This window comes from Octopus bimaculoides, chromosome 5 (assembly GCF_046866305.1).
Source record: "Octopus bimaculoides isolate indiv1 chromosome 5, ASM4686630v1, whole genome shotgun sequence".
Lineage (NCBI taxonomy): Eukaryota > Metazoa > Mollusca > Cephalopoda > Octopoda > Octopodidae > Octopus > Octopus bimaculoides.
The window spans coordinates 24,682,347-24,704,846 of record NC_142932.1 but is presented as its reverse complement, the minus strand read 5'-3'; the positions used below and the strand labels follow the sequence as shown (position 1 = coordinate 24,704,846).

At 32.0% G+C, this 22,500-nt stretch overlaps 1 protein-coding gene across 24 annotated transcripts in view; it reads left to right on the top strand.

The window, feature by feature from the left end:
* Positions 1–22,500, top strand: part of LOC106876426 (uncharacterized) — a 1,215,830-nt gene that overhangs the window by 1,050,362 nt on the left and 142,968 nt on the right. For all 24 annotated transcript variants that reach the window (XM_089352111.1, XM_089352104.1, XM_089352114.1 and 21 more), the window contains 2 exons: positions 8,148–8,263; positions 11,609–11,762. In XM_089352111.1, coding sequence (XP_089208237.1) covers positions 8,148–8,263; positions 11,609–11,762 — 270 coding nt within the window. The remainder of the gene's footprint in view (positions 1–8,147; positions 8,264–11,608; positions 11,763–22,500) is intronic.

Sequence of the window (22,500 nt, the reverse complement as noted above, 5' to 3'; positions counted from 1 at the left end):
AAATATTGGAAACTTGATAGATGACCTATCAAAAGTCATTTAGGCTCTTCTATTCTCATCATTGAGGTAAATGTTTTCAAATTTATCTAGTTTGAAACCAGCATCTTTGTCAGTAATTGAAGGTGCTATGCTGCATATAAATTTATGCATGTTAAGTGGTAATGACAAATAATTTATAGGAACTTGCTTTATAAAGAGCTCAAATATCTAAAGTTTGTGCATACTTGGTATATGATTCCTCATTAGACAGAGTCAACAGTTATTTCCCAGAATTTGATATTGAATCCAAATTATACCATAGCACACAGCACCAGAAAGCTATTTCTCATACTTAAATGGAGACAATTGCTACCAATGTCGAGCTTTCTTTGGTATGTATGTCTCAGTGCTTAGCCATTGAAAAACTTTCATAACATTTCCAACCACCAGCTAAAGTACTTCTTGCATGTAAATGAAGGGAGATAAGCTTCTTATTAGCATTAGAGACCTTGTATACCGGTAAGATTTTTATGCATTGATAAATACTTTTGCTATGCTCAACAAGTTCAATATAAGGTCAACTGTTGCATACTAGCCATCAATGGAACAAGACATCTGAACAAGGGTTTTGATTTAGAAATTGATTGACATGATCAGGGATTCTTGTTTAAGATAAAGTACTGTGACTTCTGTCACAGGAGTTCAGTTCACCCTTGCAAGTTAGCAATGTGCTTGATAATTATATTGTAAATTGTGTATTCTTATTCTCAATTTATCATTAGAATTATTAACCTAGTGAGACATGCATCCATTGTTGGTAGCTTGATAAGGAATACTAGTTATTTTGTAGTTGATAATCTGTTTACCTTATCAACTTTTACTTATTTTCAATTTTAAGAACAAAAATTGATTCTTGATAAGCTTAATGCTGATTATCCATTGTATTCATTATCATTGTTTTTAATGTTCTTTGAAAGTAAATTTTATTAGGATTAGTGTATGATAGGTATGTCATATGTGATGATAGGTTCATGTTTCAAATATGACGTTTAATTACATCATCTCATGCCTTTTGTGTTTTGATCGTGCATTGGAAGTTGTGGGACATCACATCCCACTGTACTCAGTTATTGATGTTGAGTAGTTCTTGTTGGCTTTGAGTGAACAAACCTATTGCATATGTATGTATGTATGTACATACTTTTCCCTTTCCTTCATAGCCATGCACGTATAAGTAGGGATATGAAACCTAAGCTATGGAGCCAAAGCCAGAAGTGATTATTTATTGATTGGAGTGAGAGTCAGTAAATATGACTAAATATGAATTGTAGATAATACAATGCATTAAAATTTTAAAATTTTATAGTTACTATGAATGTTTTCTGTCCCTGAAAGTAATTATAGCATGTTTAAGGGATTCCATGAAAGAGATTCTCATAGAATCAGTTCTGCTTCTGAGAACAAGATGTTAGTAAACTTTGATTACGAATTTTCAGTTTAACTCATATTCTACAGATATAATGTTTCTTTATTGAATTTTGTAGGGATAAACTTTTCAATCTTTTACAATACAATTTTTATGTCAGTTAATGTAATCTTTCCTGTTACATTTGCTTAAATTTCATATTCAAACAATGCTTTATTCTCAGAAATAAAGGTTATGTATCTAATTGAGTTTACTTCTTTTAAAATGGTCGTTTAAGTTGCTTTAGGTGTTTAGTGTTTTAGTTTTATCTTTGATGTACTTTAGAATTTTTAACTGGTAAACAAAGAGATTCCTGATTTTCTTTTGTGGCATTTTTATAGTTTATTTCTTTTCACTTTATAGCCTTTTGATTAAAACATTTTTTTTTCTTCATTTTTAAAGTTTTGTTGTATACTTCATTGTAATTTTTTTTCTAAATACTATATAGACAAAAGCCACAGTGGCATAGCTACCCAACTTTATCAGGTTAAGGTTAAAAATTAGTCTGATGATGTTATATTGGTTTCAAGCTTTGACACTAAGCCAGCAGTTTCAGGGATAGGAGAGTAAGTCGATTACATTGACCCCAGTACTCTATTGGCACTCATTTTATTGGCTCCGAAAGGATAAAAGGTAAAGTCAACTTCAGTGGAATTTGAACTCTGATGAAATGCCACTAAACATTCTGCCTGGCATGCTAACAATTCTGCCAGCATGCCACCTTATTGGTCATATATATTGTGTGCTTTCAATCAATATATAAAAGTGCATGAGTAGTTTAATTACAAGAAAAGGAGTAGAGATCATCTGTTTGTTTGAGTGGTATATAGTATGTGAACAGTTTGCTGTGTTGTAGAAAGATTTTTTTTTGAAAGAAAGATGGTTATATCTAAATTATTGTCAAACTTGATGTTTTTTTTTTATCTCAAAATGTATTAGTACTAATTATACTGGAAATCTTTCTGGTGGACTAACTTTGTGCAGAATACCTGTTATTCTTTAAGGACATTTTCCAAAATTTGGTTACAAGAAGTTGATGATATGGCATTTATGCGTAATTCTTAGGGTTATAAGGAGATATCTATGATTTTAAGATAGTAGTTGGTACAGAAACAAATGAAAATGGTATGAACCTTTGATTGAAATAGATTCAGACTATGTTCTTGTTGTTGAATGTCAGTGTATAGTCTAAGACTTCATCATCTCAGATTTGAAAGATATTCGACATTAACATGCCAGACTGACATAAACATAAACATATAGACAGAATAGTTGGTGGAGGTTCGTTTTTCATAGGTCCACAAATGAGATTTGAGCCCAGCAAAAGAAAGGCATGATCTGTCACAGACTGCACACACAAAAAGTGATGCCTACAGAGGCAAAGATATCTGTATCTAGAGTAAAAAAGACCCATTTAATGTTTAAAATGTGGTGAAGGCATTTTTGGTGGAATCTTTCTAAGAATTTGAAATATATATATATATATATATATATATTATACAGATATTATATATATATATATATATATATATATATATATATATAGGTATATATTTTATACAGATATTTTATATATATCTATATATATATATATATATATATATATATATATATATATATATATATATACGATATATGATATATATTTAATATGTAATTTATATGTGTTTGTACTACATATATAACATATGTATTTAATATATAATACATACAACTACATATATTTTGTTCACATCATAAGAATTTACAAACTTTCAAGAGAATGTGAAATAATTTATTTTTTGGAACAATGGATCTTAAAGCACACAAAAAGACACAAATAACGGAATGTAAAAATTGGGTTAGAAAAGCTGTTTTGAACAGAAAATGTTGAAGGCTTTTCCTATCGTAAAGCATATTTTGAACCTAATATGTGCATGCTATTATTTCTTGCTGCAAGTGTGCTTCAAGATCCATTGTTCCAAAACTGAATTATATATGTATTTGTTTATGTATATATTAATATATATACATATATATACATATATATATATATATATATATATATATATATATATATATATATATATATATATATATATATATATATATATATATATATATATATATATATATGTGAAATTTGTATCATGGAATTTTGCTTTGGTGTGTGTGAAAATGCTGTGTTGGTATAATCTATGTGTGAAATGTTGCATATAAACAAATTTTGTTTAAATTTAAAAGTGTAGGTCCTGTTTCCCTTGTGCTTTTTCTCCAATATCTCTCTGCAGCACAACCTGTATTTTTTTTTTTTTTCAGGCATTCTGTAGTGTATATTTGAAACTGGTTAATATCTGCATTAAATAACCTCTGCATTATACTTTCTTTTGATTTTACTCATTTTGTTTTTCTGTTTTGATGAATAATCTTTTTCCTTCTGCTTTCACCTCTCTTCCTTTTTTGCTTCTCCCATTTTTTCAGGTCCTTTTCTCTCCTTTTCTTTCTCTCTTCTATGTCTCTCTTCCCCTTTTTCTTTTTTTTAGTACCCGCAATCTCTATTCTATTTTTTTTTTTTTGCGTGTATATATAAGCACAAACGTACATATGTACATATATATGTATGTATGTATATAGATAGGGTTATAGTGTTTATGAAGCACATCTGTATATCTCAGTTCTCCAAAATTGTATTTAGATGTTATAAGTGTGTGAGACATGCATAAGAGTTGAAAAATGCTGGAATAATTACATATCAAAACAGGAGATTGGAAAAAATATTTTGGTATTATTTATTTGCCATATGCTGAATAAATAGTAATGCCCAAATTTTTTCCAATCTCCTGTTTTGATACACATATATTTGTGTGTATATATATATATATATATATATATATATCATCTTCATCATCATCGTTTAATGTCCACCTTCCCCTACTGGCATTGGGACATTATTGTGTGTGTGTATATATAAATATACATATATATGTTTATGTGTACACATATGTACACATGTATTTTAAGTAAAAGTAAAATACACATGTGTATGTATACATACACTTACACTCACATTCACACACGCTCATTGACATACTCAAACGTAGAATCCTAATCTAAGGTCAAAATGTTTAATATCCCTTAGCCATAAATTGTGATTGCAGAAATTTTAATCTTATATGAAAATCCAATGTGGACCATGTGTTTTCCCTTAAATTAAACCTTGAGCTTTTGTAGTCTATTCACATCTACTTGCCGCGTACTGCTAATTGATTTTTAAAAAGACTAATTTACATTATTGAATCCCATCTAATATTGAATGGGTTATGGTACACGTGATGACAGATCAGGACAGGAGAGTAAGCAAATAGATATCAAACACCAAAGATCACATGCTAGATAATAGATTGTATGACTCTAAGAATATGAAATTGATATTTTTGATATTACACTCCTCTTTACTTGCACATGCACACACATGTATGTGCGCATGCACACACACACACTGTATATATTGGGAAAATGTAAGGAACTTTGCTTACTCGTTTTTATATCTATATATAGTGGGAGAATTCACAAAAAAACAAAAGACTAAGACAGGCGGTGTAGACAACAACCAGATGTATTAGTTTAACGCTCAGGAAATGAAAAAGTCTTTAACATTTCAAGCCTACGCTCTTCTACAGAAAGAAACAAGGAGAGAAAATAAAGACTGTGTAGTGGCTAGCGATTTAGCCACTACACATTCAAATGATTTGAAAGTTATGCTATGGATGAGGTTATTTATGATTTTCTTCATGTGATTAGAAAATTTGTTGATATATTGAATCTTTTTGGTAGGTCTTTGATATAAGTGGTTTGAAGAGTTGTTGAGGGCTTAAATTTATATGCAGAAAATTGTTTTGAGGTTGATTTTCTACAGTAATTTTGAAGACTAATTCTAAATAAGTCAAAGAATTTAACTTCTTTTGGAATTGAACTTCCTCTGTTTATTAAAGTTTTTATGTGTTATCGTCTCTATAGAGTCCCCTTGAAATATGTAGGAATTTTTTATTTAATTATAAAATGTACAAGCTAACCAAATCACTAACTCTGTCCCATGCCAACAACAAATGGTTCAGAATCCAGCAGGTGATGATTCCCAAGGGGTGTTTTGAAAAAATTATATTGATTTTCTTGCTGGAAAATGGTGTCAATGTCTATTTGTTTCTGTGGTATTATTGTTTTAGCATAGTTTTGTGTGGAAGTATTTTCTTGATGAAAGAGTTATAGTTAAATATATAAAACTGAAAAAGTGTCTTTCTGATTTGTTGAGTACATTTTTGAAAGCAGTGCATTAGGCAAAGGAATTGTTCCAGTGCTAGTGATGATTGTTATTTAGTTTTATAAATAAAAGAATCTATAATAGATTACTTATGGTTCCAGAGTCAGTTTTCCCAGTGTCTATCTATCCAGTAGTTGGATGATGCATGAACTTATGTATGTGACCTTTTCAACTTAAGTGTGCTTCTTGCTGGGTTAGTTTATTGGATCTTTCTTCGATATTGAGTTTAGTAGCTTCCTTTCTGGTAGAGGTTTTAATTTCATTCAGTCTATTGTCATATGTTTGGAGGAAGTAGGATTCTCTATTAAGTAATAGATATTCTGAGTTTTATATAATATAGCAAAGAGACTGTAGTTCTTTTTTCTATTAAAATGCTATATAGTCGTTTTGGAAGTTATTCTCTAATTTTCTTTTTTTTTAAATTTTAGATTTTTTTTTATTATGTTGAGATCCTTTTCAAATGACTGGATAAAAATGTTACTAGATGGAAATTTATTTTTTTCAGTCTGTAATTGTTTTTTCTAGGTTTATGTCTTGTATTTTTCTCAAATAAGTAGACTTGTTCTTTTTATGAATGTTTTTTTTTTTCGTAGTGGAACTGAACCTGAAGCTACATGGTTGAGACTCAGTCTTGTTAACCACATAACATGTCTGCACCTAACCATGCCTTATTATCCTTGTAGTAGGTTTTTTTCCTTTCTGTAGCTATATATAGGCACATTGATATTAAAAACTGGTTTACACATATACACACACACACACACACACACATTTGAAAATTAAATATTTTTCTTCCCATAAACTCCATATGACCCTTTTTTATATTAAAAACATTGCAAAAGTCAGCCCATGTACAGAATACCCAGAACCACCTAAACTATTTTTTCAGTGTTGATATTGTAGCAAAATCTATCCAATAAACCTCAGCCCTTTTATTTCTTTAATGTCCATCCTCTAATCCAACCTAACCTTGTCTTTAACCAACACTGACTGATCTGCTTAATCTGCTTCTTGCCCTTTAAACACTTCATTGACTTAGCTCATTTGAAATTCTTACCAAATAATATAACTCATTATCCCCTCACTTCTTTTTGATGAAGATTTCCTCCCTCAGTGGCTGAACAAGCAGACAGGCAAAACTTGGGGTCACAGTCTGCTTGATCTGTGCAATTGATTTAACACTACTATCAGTATAGATGCACACCAACAGTAAATGTCTAGTTGTTATTAAGTTAGCTTTAACATGTCATCATTTTAACACACACACACATGCACGCACACACACACATACACACACATGTATGTGTGCGTGTTTGTGTAAGTGTTCCTGTTCCTGCATGTTTTGGAGGCAAGTCTCTGTGTTCTAGCATGGATGTTAAATATAAAATTCTTTTAATATCTGTGACAGCCAAGATGCCTTCCTAGATAAGGAAGAGTACTTTTCAAGTAGTTGATATTGGGAATGATACATTGCTAATAAAATTTGCTCCAACAATCTGTGGGCAGATTTATTAATGTGAAAAGTCTTTAAATGGCTACAACCATGCAGTACCTAGCTACAAAAGTTTTTTTTTTTTAAATAAGCAAATGCATTCTGCTGTATTCAACAAATCACTATAAACATGTGATAAATCATATATATATATATATATTTGTATATATTTATGTACATATAAACACATACAAATGAAACATCGCATAAATGTGAGTAATGTAAAAATTCATGTATACACTGTTAATAGTCACCTAAAGATAACGAGAAAGTGTCTTAAAAATATTAACACAATTTTCTGTGTACTTAGGTGATGTACATGGATCTGCCATATCTATATATATATATACATGGTCTAAGTATTTCTCTCACAGAAGAACATTTGCATGTATATATATACCGACTTATTAAGACATATTTGATACATATTCATAGGAACCAAGTTTCATTTCCAATCTAAGTTTCCACCCTTTCTTCCTACTGTAGCTACTTCGTTAAACAAATATATATCTCATCAAAGATTTTCAGATGGTTTTGCATAATTTTTCTTTCTCCAGAATTTCAGAATTCTCTCCATTACCCTCATTTCAATTTTCCTCTCTTATTTCATTCCTTCCATTGTTTTTCTTTTTCCCTTCTAGGTCACTATCACCTCTTTAAATTTATCAAAGCTGCTGCATGATTCTATATAAAGGATTTTTATTGTAACAATTCTTTAAAAAGAAAATCAAATCAAAAGGTTACACATTGTGCATAATAACATGAATAAACAGGCAGGTAAACACACACAAGAATGTGCTTTGCTGGAATGGTGATGGCCGTTTTTTTTCCTCCCTTTTTTTTTTCTTCTTCCTATTAACCTGTTCCGATTAACATATACCTGCTTTTATTTCCATTGAATTCTACCCTTCTAGATCCACCATACTTCACAATCCGTCCAAAGCCGATATACCAGTCGGTGGCAGGCAACTCAATAACTATACCATGTGATGCTGAAGGAACACCAAAACCAGAAATCACATGGCGGAAGGTTTGTATATCTTATAACTATATGAAACCTTTGCCTTAAAGAAAATCATGTTTCCTAATTGTAATATTTTATAAATACTGTACATTACATTCCAATAAAAATTACATATTACAGATAACATTTCCAGCTATTACTTACCCCTTTTGTAGTAAAGATGAGGGAGGGGTGAAAGTAAAAGACTGATATACACATTTACTTGTACGTGCATATATATATATATATAAATGCAAACACAGACACTTGCCTGAGGCTGAACACAGAAAAAATTGTCTGCAACTATGCATAAAATGTAATACTTAAAAGCTCAGGTAAGATAGCCATAGTTATCCCTTGTTTTGCAAGTTCTCTTGATGAGTCAATGACAGAATAGCATCTATTGTTACCAAACATTTCTTGTAGGGAGAAGCAGCATTATTGCTATCTAGATATTTCTTGGTAATCATAATGCTGCTTCTCACTAGTAGAGGTGTCAGAAAATGTTTTAAATCAATGTAGTGCAAAGGCAACATATACTCATCTCATCAGCCAAGTTAATGGATCATCAAATATTCCTGAAAGCATTTACTCGTGTACGCAATATATATATATATATATATATATATATTATTTAAAACAGTTTGATTCAGTTCAATGCTACTTCAAGTTTTGCAGGCCTCTAACAGGGGCCTGACTCCTTCAAACCAACTTCTTTCAACATTCCAAAAGCCTGAAGAAGTCGGGCTCCCATTAAGAACCTGCAGTAGCACAGAACCGAATCAGACTAATACATGTAACTCCTACTAAATGTGTTGTGTACCTATTTCGTTTGTCCTCTTACTCATGTGTGTGTGTGTATATATATATATATATATATATATATATATATATATATATATATATATATATATACCCTAAGCATGAAGATGAGATTAGATTTTCTCTGAAATTAAGCTCTTGAAATTATCTCCCCCTTTTGAATGAGAAATGGGTGGGGGTTTTTTGTGTGTGTGTTGATGTAATATATACAGCAAGATTAATGTTCTTCAAGCATTTTTGCGATATTTGCATAAGCTCCCTCCACATAACTTACTTGATAAATATTTTTTTAGATAAATAGTGCAATATTTCAATCAAAAGCAGTGAATTTGTAGAAAAATCAATTTGATGGATTTAATATTTAGGTTGGATTTTGTAGGGTCCACAGATATTGCCTTATCAAATCTATCTTTATTGTTCCATGCTCTTCACCTATTATCATTACACCAGCTCTTTTCCAAGTTTAGTTGAAGTATAACAATATACTCCCGTATTTAAAGTTTAGAATTGTTTCTTGTTAATTAATTTTAACTGATACAGTTAAGTAGCGTCTGATCTAGACAATAAATATGTAACAAAAGACTTTGATAGTTAATATGTACATATTATTATTATCATTACAAAATAATGCAGCAAATGTAAATACAACATCATTTGTTTAGTGTAATGGTTACAATGGCTTCACCACAAAAAAAAATTATGTATGAATGTTATTTACGTGTACATATTCGTGTGTGTATATTTTTAAGAAAATATTTTTTATTGCTTGTAAATAGATGTTGCTTTTCAAATATATTAAAATGTCTAATTCATATCTCTATATAATTATCTAATAATAGCTGATATAAATGTTGGTCTGTTGATATCGCCAGTCATGCTTACATCATACAGAGAGAGTGTGGAAAGTAAAAGAGATATACAGAGAGACTTAACATAAAAGGTACAGGATGAGTGCACATACGAGGCTTGGTGGCAGGAAATGTATAAAGGGATGCTCTACATAGGGAGAGAGAGAGAAAGAGTCTTAGGGACAGAGGATGATGAGAGAGAGTAAATGGCATTATAGTTATAGGAAGAATTTTGTAAAAGAGAAATTTGTTTTGTCAAATTTATTTTATGGTAAGAATTATTTTTGTTTTGAAAATTAGTTTTCATGTCATTATTTAGTATTAGTCCCAAAAACTTTGAAAAAAAGTTAAATTATTGTATGTATGCCATATTTCCTGATATTACACATAGAGGCAAAAGTATATTTCCAAAGTTAGCTGTCTTATAACAGGTAACATTCTAGTTTATACAGCATATCTAAAACTCTTTTCTAAAAGCTTTTATTTCATATATTAGTTGTTAATATGGTTACAAATGACTAGTTGCTTGTACTTTGCATATTGGAGTACTGTTCATGCATTTGAGATAGTGTCACTATCATACACACACACACACACACACGCGCGCACGCGTCCTAGTATGCATTAAAAATATTACCATTAGTCATTACAACCACTGATTAATTAATGTGACATCTCCTTCTATCACTTTTACAAGAACAATGATAATTACAACGGTTTCTGGTCCTCTGAATGTGCAATCAATCTATTACCTCCATCCAAGCTCACCCGCTTCACCTGCATTTCATCTTATCATTTCTGTTTTGTTTTCCTTCCCAAATCTTGTCGTAAATACATTGCTCAATCCTTTTTCCTCTGAACTGTAACCCTCTGGAATTCCCTTATTGCCTGTGGCTTTTCTGCAGGCATTAAGCTGAAGATGTTTGAGCTGAACATCTACTAATCTGACTTCATCAGACTAGGAAAGATTACAAAACCAATGCCTCAGATCAGCAGCTCTCAAACTCATAAATATCAGTGCACCCATCATCACTATATCAATAAAAGTATCACCCTTCCTATGAAACACACTGCTTTAGGTTAATTAATATTTGCCAAGTGCATCTAAATACACTAATATAGAACAATCCGTGAAATCTTGATATTGTAGATGATTCTATTTGTATAGCTCTCCTAACTAATCATATTTTTAAGTGGAGAAATATATGGTATATTTGTGATTTGTTGATTTATGTTGCAAACATTGTATATTCATGCAATTTAACATCTTGTTCCATCATCATCGGGACTCATTGATTGCAAATATGGAGTCAGCACCCCTTATAGGCTTAGGAAAAATCTCATCACTAATCATGGGAAATTTGAAACATTTGGACAATATCAATAAGTATGTTCAGTTACATATGTCTATTAGATGTTAATGCAAAATTCAAGGTTCTAATATTGCTGTAAATATTGGCACACCCATCAAATGGTTCATGTTAGCTAGATCTGTTTCCACCTGAACAACTTGGAAACATCAATCAAGAATTAGGAAGAGTATCTATTTTTAGCTGTATTCATCAATTCAAGTATACTTTTATGATATCCCTGAAGCAACACATATTTTAGTGACTAAGTAAAGAACCTTTGGGCCACTGTAGCCAAATGTATGTCTCAGGTTATTACAAGGTTATTATTAATTAATCGACTCATTTTCTAGGTTGATGGTGAAATTGATTGGGAAAGTCGAGCTTCTCAAAATAAAGGAAACCTGACCATCTATCTTCTTGAAAAAGCAGACCATGGCGATTATGAATGTGTAGCAACAAACCAAATCACTAGTATTGTTATTGGTACAAAACTGCTCATTGAAAGTATGTATGCCTTTTATTTAATTTTCATTTTGTTCACTTTGTCATCCATATGCTCTTCATAGCATAGATGGAAAGTTTTTGCAAATTTTATATTTGTTGGAGTGATTTATTAGTATTTCTTTTACTTGTTATTTTTTTTCTTTCTTAATCACTTAATAAAGAAGTAAAAGAGGTACCTATTAGTCATCCAGACTGACTGATGCAAGAAGTATTTACTCTACCTAAGGAATATATGTAGATTTGAGCTTAATTCCATGTAGTCATAGTCCATACCTTAACCTCTTAGGTATTATAATTCAGTAGGCACAATGATAAAGGCTAATAATTAAATTAAACACCTTAATATTAAAGTATTTGAGACAAAATAAAGTAATTAGGTATGTAGCATTACTCATTAAAAAATATTTAGAAAATGAGAGACTATGGTTCTTTTCTACCTATTTCTATTAACAGCTCCCAAGACAGGTAAGTTTGATGATGCATTGTTCTTTACACATTCCAGTTTTATGGTCCATCTCAAATGTTACCATGGTTGTGAATTATAGGAATCGAACTCTTCATATGCTCTCTTTCACTTTACTTAGATGCAATTTGGCACTGACTGAAACTGAAAGAATGAAGAAATATTATAACAGCACTCTTAATCCTGTTGTTTCTTTTGTCATATTTTGCTTTTTTTAAAAATGATATATGTTCATACATATATATATATATATATATATATATATATATATATATATATATATATATATATGAAAAGGACTAAAAATAAAATATAACTGCACAAACAATATGATTGTGCATCATATCCATTTCTTTTCTCACTTGTGCACCTTTTAATGTCTTATTAGATGCAAGTAGTTAACATTTAAAAAAATATCCTGAACATAATTTAGTGAAACAGAAGGTCTTTGAGAATTTATTCCTGTTTGGTTTAAAAGCATGCTGTTAGTTTTTCTAATCAACCCTAATACTCAAATGGTACCTATCTTATTGACCCTGAAAGAATGAAAGACAAAGACGACCTTGGCAGAATTTGAACGCAGAATGTGAAATCAGAAGAAATACTACGAAGCATTTTGTCTGGTGTGCTAATGATTCTGCTAGCTTACTGTCTTAATAATTATAATAATAATGATAATGATAGTACTAATAATGTTAATGGTAAAAGTTATTAAAAAAATTACTTATTTCATGACTTTTCCTGGCATGAGGTACACATTTTATATATATCTGCTGTGCTCTTTATATATACATATCCAGAGAGCTATCTCCATATATATAATATAACGTAATGTATTATAATATATATATGTGTGTGTGTGTGTATGTACATTTATTGCTTTTATTATTTCTTGAGTGAAAGTAAACATTTGAATTCATAGTACATAATAACACATTTTCATAACTTCACTCTCCTTCTGCTCTTCCTCTTTAGAATTACAAGTAATCTAGTTTTTTTTTGGTGCTAGATTGTTGATTGTAGAGTTCATCTCTTCCTGACACTTACATGGTGTGACACTAAAATACACTTATTTCTTGTGGAAAGAAAATTGTTATGTTTGATTGGCAAATCCACTATTGTTTATAGCATGCACCTATATCATTGAAAGTAATTTCATTAAATTGCAATGCTTAGTATAAAGTAGAATCTACAACTGACAGGCAAGTTTATTATATTTTTTTTGCAGAAAGAGTGATGTCATTTAATTATGTAGCATTATGAAATTATAATTTACCTATAGCTCCAAGTGTTGTAGATTGTGATCTGTCCCTGGACTGCTGCAGTGTAATAATGAGTGAATTACTTGGGAGTGAGTTTTGGTTATGTGTGGAATATAGAAAGATATACCTAAAAGAATGGTTTCGTTCACTCACCTAACTTTCTTAGAAGAATCAGGAGAGAAGCTCGTGTATTAGATAGCCCTGAATTGGTAGAGCTCTTATGAGTCAAATAATTTTAAATATCATGAGTTAAGAATGTGCACCAGTTACAAGAGTCTGTGATGGTTTTGAAGATGCTGAGTTTGGAAGCGAGAGAGATCAAAGGGAATGATAGTAATATGTTTGGTGTATGAAATTTAGTTGATACTGAGGATTAGAAAAGATTTGCTTTCTACACAGGTTGCATCTGTATGGAATAAGTATACTCCACGAATAGTTGTAAACATTAAAGTCATTAAGAATGTTGACTTGGCAGGAATGTTGGAATGAGGAATATATCTTTGATGCAGGAAGTGATTAGATAGTTATTGGTGATTGGAGGAGATCAGAGAAAATTAAAGGAAGCATATGTATTTAGATGAGATATTCATGTGAAAAATGTTGGGAAGAGTAAAATCTACATATGAACAGACATCACCTTTCCAAGTGGCTTGAGTATAGAATGAAGCCTGGACAGCATTTATGTATGATAGATACAGGATTAGTTGTTACTAAATTATCACCATAAAATATATATCATAAAACATATAGTCTCAAGAGACACATAGGTGCACAAGCCATTTAATAATGATTTAGAAGTTGAAAGGGTGACAGTTTGTAACCCTATTGTCATTAGATTGCATCCATAGCAGTGGCATGCAGCACTGAATGCTCTCATTTAGCATTATTTCATTGCTAATAGGTACTATAGAAAGGTAGAGTTCATTACTGAAGATTTTGAAGCACTGTACAATTACCGAGTCTTTCAAGAGCCTGAAGTTGTATATTTATATCTTTATAGTTAATTAAATGTTGTTTTTGAGCACCAGGTCTGCACAGATCTCTCTCTCTCTCTCTCTCTCTCTCTCTCTCTCTCCCTCTCTCTCTCTCTCTCTCTCTCTCTCTCTCTCTCCCTCTCTCTCTCTCTCTCTCTCTCTCTCTCTCTCTCCCTCTCTCTCTCTCTCTCTCTCTCTCTCTCTCTCTCTCTCAAATATTGTGCTCTGACTACATTATTCAATGTGTTTTTTTTTAAAGATAGTAGAGGTTTAAGGGAAATTGACTATTATTTCTAGCAGATCATGCTACTATAAAGAAGCACATTTGTTGGCATATAGCTAAATTAATTACCCAGTAAGTGTTAATTGTTTTGGTTATTGATAAAGTTATCTCTATTAACAAGAAAAGAACTATCTAATCTCCCCCTCCTTTCTTTCTCTCCTCTTCCCCTACCCCTTGCTTAGCTGGCAAGCATCCTAACAATTGAACTAAACTAGCTGGAATTTTTGTTGTGTGGTGTATATTCTCCTAATGGTTACCATTTTGCTAATATTTCACGAATCTTATGTATATACAATAATCAGTAATACTTTATTTCACTTCTATGAGCACCATTTCAGACCATAAGATTTCTGCAATATTTAAAAAAAAAAAAAAAAAAAAACGTAAAGAAAATATAAAACCTTGACAGTAAGAAACAACAATATAAAATGATGATGAAAAGAAATCTTAAAATTCTGAAATTGTGAGGTTTTCTATATACACCACATTCCTTATGCATTGTGATTTTTCTATCAATATATTTAAGCCTCAAAAGTGTTTTGCTGATGAGTATGTTTAAGAAAATGTCTATATTCACCTTTTCTTAGGAAGTTCATTGTTAAATGTGAAAAGATTTGGAAAGTTTCAGAGCTTAGATTCTTCAACTAGCACTACTAAATAAATATTATTTGTAATAACATTAATATTAACAATAATAATGGTTTTGGACTGGCAGAATTGTTATAGCATCAGATAACATTTCTTGTGCTATTTTGTTTTGGCCATTTTCATTCTAAATGCAAATCCTGAGGTCTAGTTTACCATCTATCCTCCTGGGTCAGTAAAATAAAGTACAAGTCAAGCACTAGAGTTAAAATGTTGACTTTCGTTTTCCTTAAATTGAGGCCTTGTGCTTATTTCTAAAAAAATTAATATTAGCTATAATAATAATTTCTTGTATTGATACAAGGGTGCACATTTTTAAATGAGGACCATATTTATGTATAATACTGTTATTTGTTTTAGCAACTGACATAATAAAAAGCAAAGTAGATCTCAGTGAAATATTAATGTGATGATACAAAATACTAGTGTAAGGATTTTCGAGCGAGATCGTGCCAGTGCCCCTGGACTGGCTCTTGTGCGGGTAGCACATAGAATACACTATTTTGAGCATGGCCGTTGCCAGTACCACCTGACTGGCCTTCGTAGGATTTTCAAGCGAGATCGTTGCCAGTGCCCCTGGACTGGCTCTTGTGCAGGTGGCAAATAAAATACACCATTTTGAGCATGGCCGTTGCCAGTACCACCTGACTGGCCTTTGTGCAGGTGACACGTAAAAGCACCCACTACATTCTCTGAGTGGTTGGCGTTAGGAAGGGCATCCAGCTGTAGAAACTCTGCCACATCAAATTGGAGCCTGGTGTTGCCATCCGGTTACACCAGTCCTCAGTCAAATCGTCCAACCCATGCTAGCATGGAAAGCAGACGTTAAACGATGATGATGATGATGTATTTTATCCAATGCTTACTGAACCTGCCACAGTAATAATAGTCAACTACTGTAAGATGATCTAATAAGAAATACGATAATTTGGCATTTTTTGGCTTTAAAGATTGTGCTGTTTTTACTCGCTTTCCTGTTTATATTAATTGTTGTTGTTAAATTGTCTTAATGAACAGATCATGCTTGTTCATTAAGACTTATGGTTAAACATATTCCAGTCTTGACCATTCTTTTATTTTTGGTCTTAAAGGTGTCTAAAATTGCATTATCTGATACCTCTACACCTTTTTTGAGACAGTAGCATGTGATTTGAAGGAGATATGGTTGCAATTTTTGGTAGATCTAGTGACCACTTTTCATTCATTGATCTGTTTATACCAGAAGGTGATGATGTTGGTGTATGAAATGATTCCTTTAGATTCTAGATGTTAGATGTTAAAACTTTCGAAGTTTTTTTTATTTTTATTGGATTTTAGGTGGCTAACTGGAAAATTGTTTATGAAGAGATTTTCTAGAAAATTCTAGTATATTAGTAATATGTTGGCACTCCGTCGCTTAACGACGTCGAGGGTCCCAGTTGATCCGATCAACGGAACAGCCTGCTCGTGAAATTAATGTACAAGTGGCTGAGCACTCCACAGACACGTGTACCCTTAACATGGTTCTCGGGGATATTCAGCGTGACACAGTGTGATAAGGCTGACCCTTTGAATTACAGGCACAACAGAAACAGGAAGAAAGAGTGAGAGAAAGTTGTGGTAGAAGAGTACAGCAGGGTTCGCCACCATCCCCTGCCGGAGCCTCGCGGAGCTTTAGGTGTTTTCGCTCAATAAACACTCACAATGCCCGGTCTGGGAATCGAAACCGCGATCCTATGACCGCGAGTCCGCTGCCCTAACCAGTGGGCCATTGCGCCTCCACATATTAGTAATAAGCTGAGTTATTCTTTTATTGTTTCACTGCTTTTAGTATTGGGGTTGTGGCCATAGTAGAATGTTTAAGGGTTTTAGTTGGTTATTGACTTTTATACTTTGACTGATATATTTTTAAAAAATAATTTAACTTGTCTATGTCTGTCAAAGTTTACCTCAGCACAAAGTGGCTGTATATGTGTGTGTGTGTGTGTGTGTGTGTGTGTGTGTGCATGCGTGTGTGTGTATCAAGGCTGTCTTTGACTTTTTCTATTGAAAGGGGTTTCTTTAAGCTGATTTCTACAGACTATTATTTGTAGCTTTATCTTTTTGAGTTTTATGCTTCCAAAAAGGAATTATTTCTCATTTTCTAGCAGTTTATAAATTCTTAAGATGTCAGCAACGTACAATTTTTGCTGGTAAGAATAAAGTTTCTAATATGGATAGGGAAATTTAAAGGATTGCTTCTGTCCAATGATAGAATATCTGTCATGTTTACAAAATATGTTGGTTCTTGTCCCACTGGCAACCTTCAACTTTTTCTTTCCATAAGTTTTTTTAGCCCAATATTTACCAGCTGTAATTTATAGTTTTATCTGCCTTCAGCTTCACTATTTCAAAAAAAAAAAAATACTCACACATATATTCAAATTTGTGCATACATATATATGTGTGCGTCAGTGTGTGTGCATGCACACATGCATATTACACAGTTTATAGTTTATGCAGTAGTGGGTAATTGAAAAATTGTGGGCTGAATTTGCTTTGGTGAGATCATGAAGGAATCATCTCCAATTTAGAATTTAACCAAGCTATGTTAGGATATTGAATTGATTGGATATGCAAAGGGGGCACTCTTGGCTATTGATGTACAAGTATGTAATTGGTGATACTGTTATGTTTTAAAATCCAGGTGCATCTCAGTGATATTGCTGCAGTTCTGTATCTTCACGTATGTGTATGTGTTGAAAAGTGTTATCAGTAAGGCGTATGTAGCACTTTATGTTACTGTTATAAGTGGAAACCTTACCGGGCAGCATACAACATATATTTTAAATGCATTTTCCATTCAGAGAGCAAGTATTCATATTAAGGCAATTGCATTGAGAGTAGAAATTATGTATGGAGCAGAAATCTAAATTCTTCCTGTTAATCTTGGCTAATGAATAGGTGAAATTATCTTTACAGCTGTAACTTTTTAAGTCTATGTAATTGTTGGTCATTCTCAGACCATCATCACTGAATAATCCTAATTCTATAAAATCAAATTTGGATGGAAGATCGTATAAAATAGGTAATCCTATTAGATTGCAAATTTCAGCTCTTACCAAAACCACCCATAGAAACATTGGAAAGTTCTAAGCCATTATACTTTATCCAGAAAGAATTATCAAAAGATAGAAGAGATTTTCTAGCAGGCACACTGGCATCCATGTCCAAATCTATGCAGCTGATTTGAAAGACCTTCATTAAAAGCTTTCATTTCAGTGATAAGTATAAAATCAATGATGTCAAACTATCTGAATTTACTGAAGAACCTGTCTTACCAGGGATAATAGTTAGTAGATTGCATAATTCTATCATTAATTGCATCAAATATGACCTTGGTAATAATACAACTTTTTTGCTCATGTAGGATTAGTAAACCTGCGTTTAGGGTCAGATAAGAAATTAGGTTTATTTATAGTTTTTTGCAGCTAAACATTCAATTCTATCATCTAACTTACAGGCTGAAGCCAACTGTTTAGCTTCCTTCTTAATATAGTTGTATGTGTTTGGATTACTTTTCTTTTAATCTTTGTAATATTATTAGAAAGGTGTTGTTCATACTAATTTTTCACAGTTTCATATTTTTCACCTTATCTGAAGTAGGTATCAGTTTAAAAGAGTTATGGAAATACTTCAAGTCATTCATTGAAGTGTATTGGAAGTTGTTGGAATAATTTATGAACTTCACTTTCTTTATCATGTTCAGAAAGTTGTATTCAAAGGCTTTTAGTGTTTTAATTTAAAGTGATATTTTCTGATTTTGAATACAGATTGCTTGTTGGATTATTATTTGTGAGCCCCTGTTGCAAAAGTATACTTTACAAACATGCGTTTAATAAGTTGTTTTGTTTATTTCAATAAGCTTTGTCATATATACATTCTTTGATGAGATTGGTATATTTTTCATTGAACATAGGATGTGAAATTTTTCCATCCTGGATTGCAGATTTGAGTTAGTAGATAGAGTTCATCAATTAAGAAATACAGGACAGATACGAGGGAACAAATAGAAAGAATTGAACTCAGTACATAAGAGTATGTTTGTGTGCGTGTATGCAATCATGCACACACACACACATTAATTGGTTGTAAATTAGCATAAGTGACTCAATTTTTGAAAGTGTATTGCACTTAACCGAAATAACTTAAAATTCATGACAATGTTATTTATTTTTTTCTGAAACCTGCAATCAAAAATATTTTTGCAAAGTGATGTGATAATCAATAAATTTTAAGTTAAGTAAAGAGGACTGGTGTAAGTGAAAAATCCCCAATGAAATTTAAAATTTAGCAATATAAACACATGTGTTCAATCAAAGAACAAATACACACACCATCATCATCATCATCGTTTAACGTCTGCTTTCCATGCTAGCATGGGTTGGACGATTTGACTGAGGACTGGGAAGCCAGAAGGCTGCACTAGGCTCCAATCTGATCTGGCAGAGTTTCTACAGCTGGATGCCCGTCCTAACGCCAACCACTCTGAGAGTGTAGTGGGTGCTTTTACGTGCCACTGGCACAGAAATACAGATTGATAAAATATATATACACATAAAAGGCGGACATTAAACAATGATGATAATGATGATGATACTTCGACATACTCATAGTCATATACTCAGAAAATATGTGACGGAATATATGAATGCACACACACATACATACTGACACACATATGAGTGAATTTGTTAAACAAAGACTATAGATGCTTGCTGTTTATGTATGCATACTTGTGTGTGCGGAAATGCTTAAATGCTGATATTTCTCAGTTTGATGTGTCACTTTCTGAGCAAAACAATGTAGTGTTTATAAATTTCATTAATATTATAACTGGTTGATATGTGATTTTTAGGGCCTGTAGAATGAAAAATATCCCTTGAAAACCAGATAAAAGTTGGTGACAGGAAGTATAAAATCCTGTGTCAAATAAATCCCTGTTCATCCATGCTAGCATAGACAAGAAAGATTAAATGCATTTGCATGCATGCACGTACACACACACACACACACACACACACACACACACACACACACACACACACACACACACACACACAAAAGGGTAGTGTAAAATATGAATCCAGTGAGTCATGCAGCTTTCACAGAAAGCACCTCATTCAGAATCAGCTATCAGTTTACAATCTAATCAATTACCATGTTGTGTAATGTAATTGAAAATCCAGTTAAATTGTAAGGTTTAACTATTATGTTCCACAGAGGTCAACTTTGCCTTTCATCCTTTCAGGGTTGATATATTAAGTACCAGTGAAACACTGGAGTCGATGTAATCGACTAACCCCCTCCCCACAAATTCCAGGCCTTGTGCTTATAGTAGAAAGGATTATTATTATTATTATTATTATTATTATTATTATTATTATTAATTTTTGAAGCACAAAATCAGTTGTTCTAGAGAGGTGCTTAAATTATTTAAATCATCCAAATGTGTTACTGATACTTATTTTATTGTTATTGAAGGTCATCTCTGATTCAGCAGCGATATGATGAAAGGTATTAGCTATACTGAAGTGTGCTTATAATTTGATGGAAATTTGTCTCTTTCTATCAGTCAAAATGGCTACGTAGAAGCTTTCTCATTGGCTTGTTTATTGACTTTGAAGGAGTGAAAGGGGACATTGACTGATAGGATTTTTATACAATTATATACAGAACAAGATGCCATGTAGCTTCAAGTTTATAATTTTTAAAACCTCAAGTAATAAAGAGGATTTCTTGCTTGGATGCAAGGTCTGTTGTTTAAAGGGGTGAGAACAGTTGGACTAAATCAACTGCTCCTAGGGATTACTTTATAAATCTTCGAAGGATAAAGGTGATAAAGCTAATCTTCATCAGTTTTAAATTCACAGAGTAGAGTAAAACTAAATGCTATTTCTGCCAATTCACCGCTGTTTTACTAAGTTCATGAAGGTGGTGATGATAATGATGCCAATGATAATGACTACAAGCTCAACAACATAGAATTCTTGTGGCAGTTTTGAATGGAGTTCCAGAATTAAGTAGATCTTGTTTTCTTCAGTGTAGAATATCTGAAAACTTTATTGAATTTTCTGTAAAAGCAGGAGACTGAATAAGGCTAAATGTTAATGGAAGTATGTGTTTGCATGCATCTATGTATGTACATGTATGTCTATATATACTGGTGCATATACATACATGTGTGTGTGTATATGCACATATTCAACACATATACAAATACACATATGTATATGTATGAGCAAAATATTAATTAAATCTAAAATGACGAAAGAACAGGAATTACATAATCACTTTCATTAGCTTACAGCTGTTTCTTTAAAAGGAACTGTACACAGAAATCAGTACAGCAAATATATACAAATTCATGCACACATACACATACATGTGTATGTGTATATATGATCAGAAAAATTTTAATGTATAAGAATTGAGATACCTAAAACAAATTAGCCTACATGGAAGCATGACTTCAGAGAATAAATATGTGTTGAGAATGACAATTTGAATTTCATCATCTGGATTCAAGTTTGTTGCAACAAAGCTATCTAAAATAGTGCAGCATTCCTAACCTAGGTACATACAGGTAGTATATATTAAGTATTTAGTATGCAGTAAATTAACTCAATAAACTTTGTGTTTGGTTTTGTATTTTTTTTTAATATAAACTTAGATATCTTTTTACCATGCTGATATAAAAATATATCAAAACCCAGGCAACGATTTTTTTCTGGAACTATTTCTTCTTTTGCAGTAACAGCATAGCAGAGTCATTTTAACCTTTCAAACACACAGAAACTCAGTTACTGTGGACCGGGTCTCAGATAATGTGATGGAAATTTTGACACCAAATAATAAAATGAATTTAACAGTTTATTTGGGTTTTTGAATAGCTAAAATGAGTCTTCCATACTGTAATTGCTTAAGCTTCAGCATACAATCTTATTTCTTTATTGCCCACAAGGGGCTAAACATAGAGGGGACAAACAAGGACAGACAAAGGGATTAAGTCGATTACATCGACCCCAGACAAGTACAACTGTGAAATTTCTTTTGTAACCTTTTCATACACTTTAAGATATTTCAGGGCAGT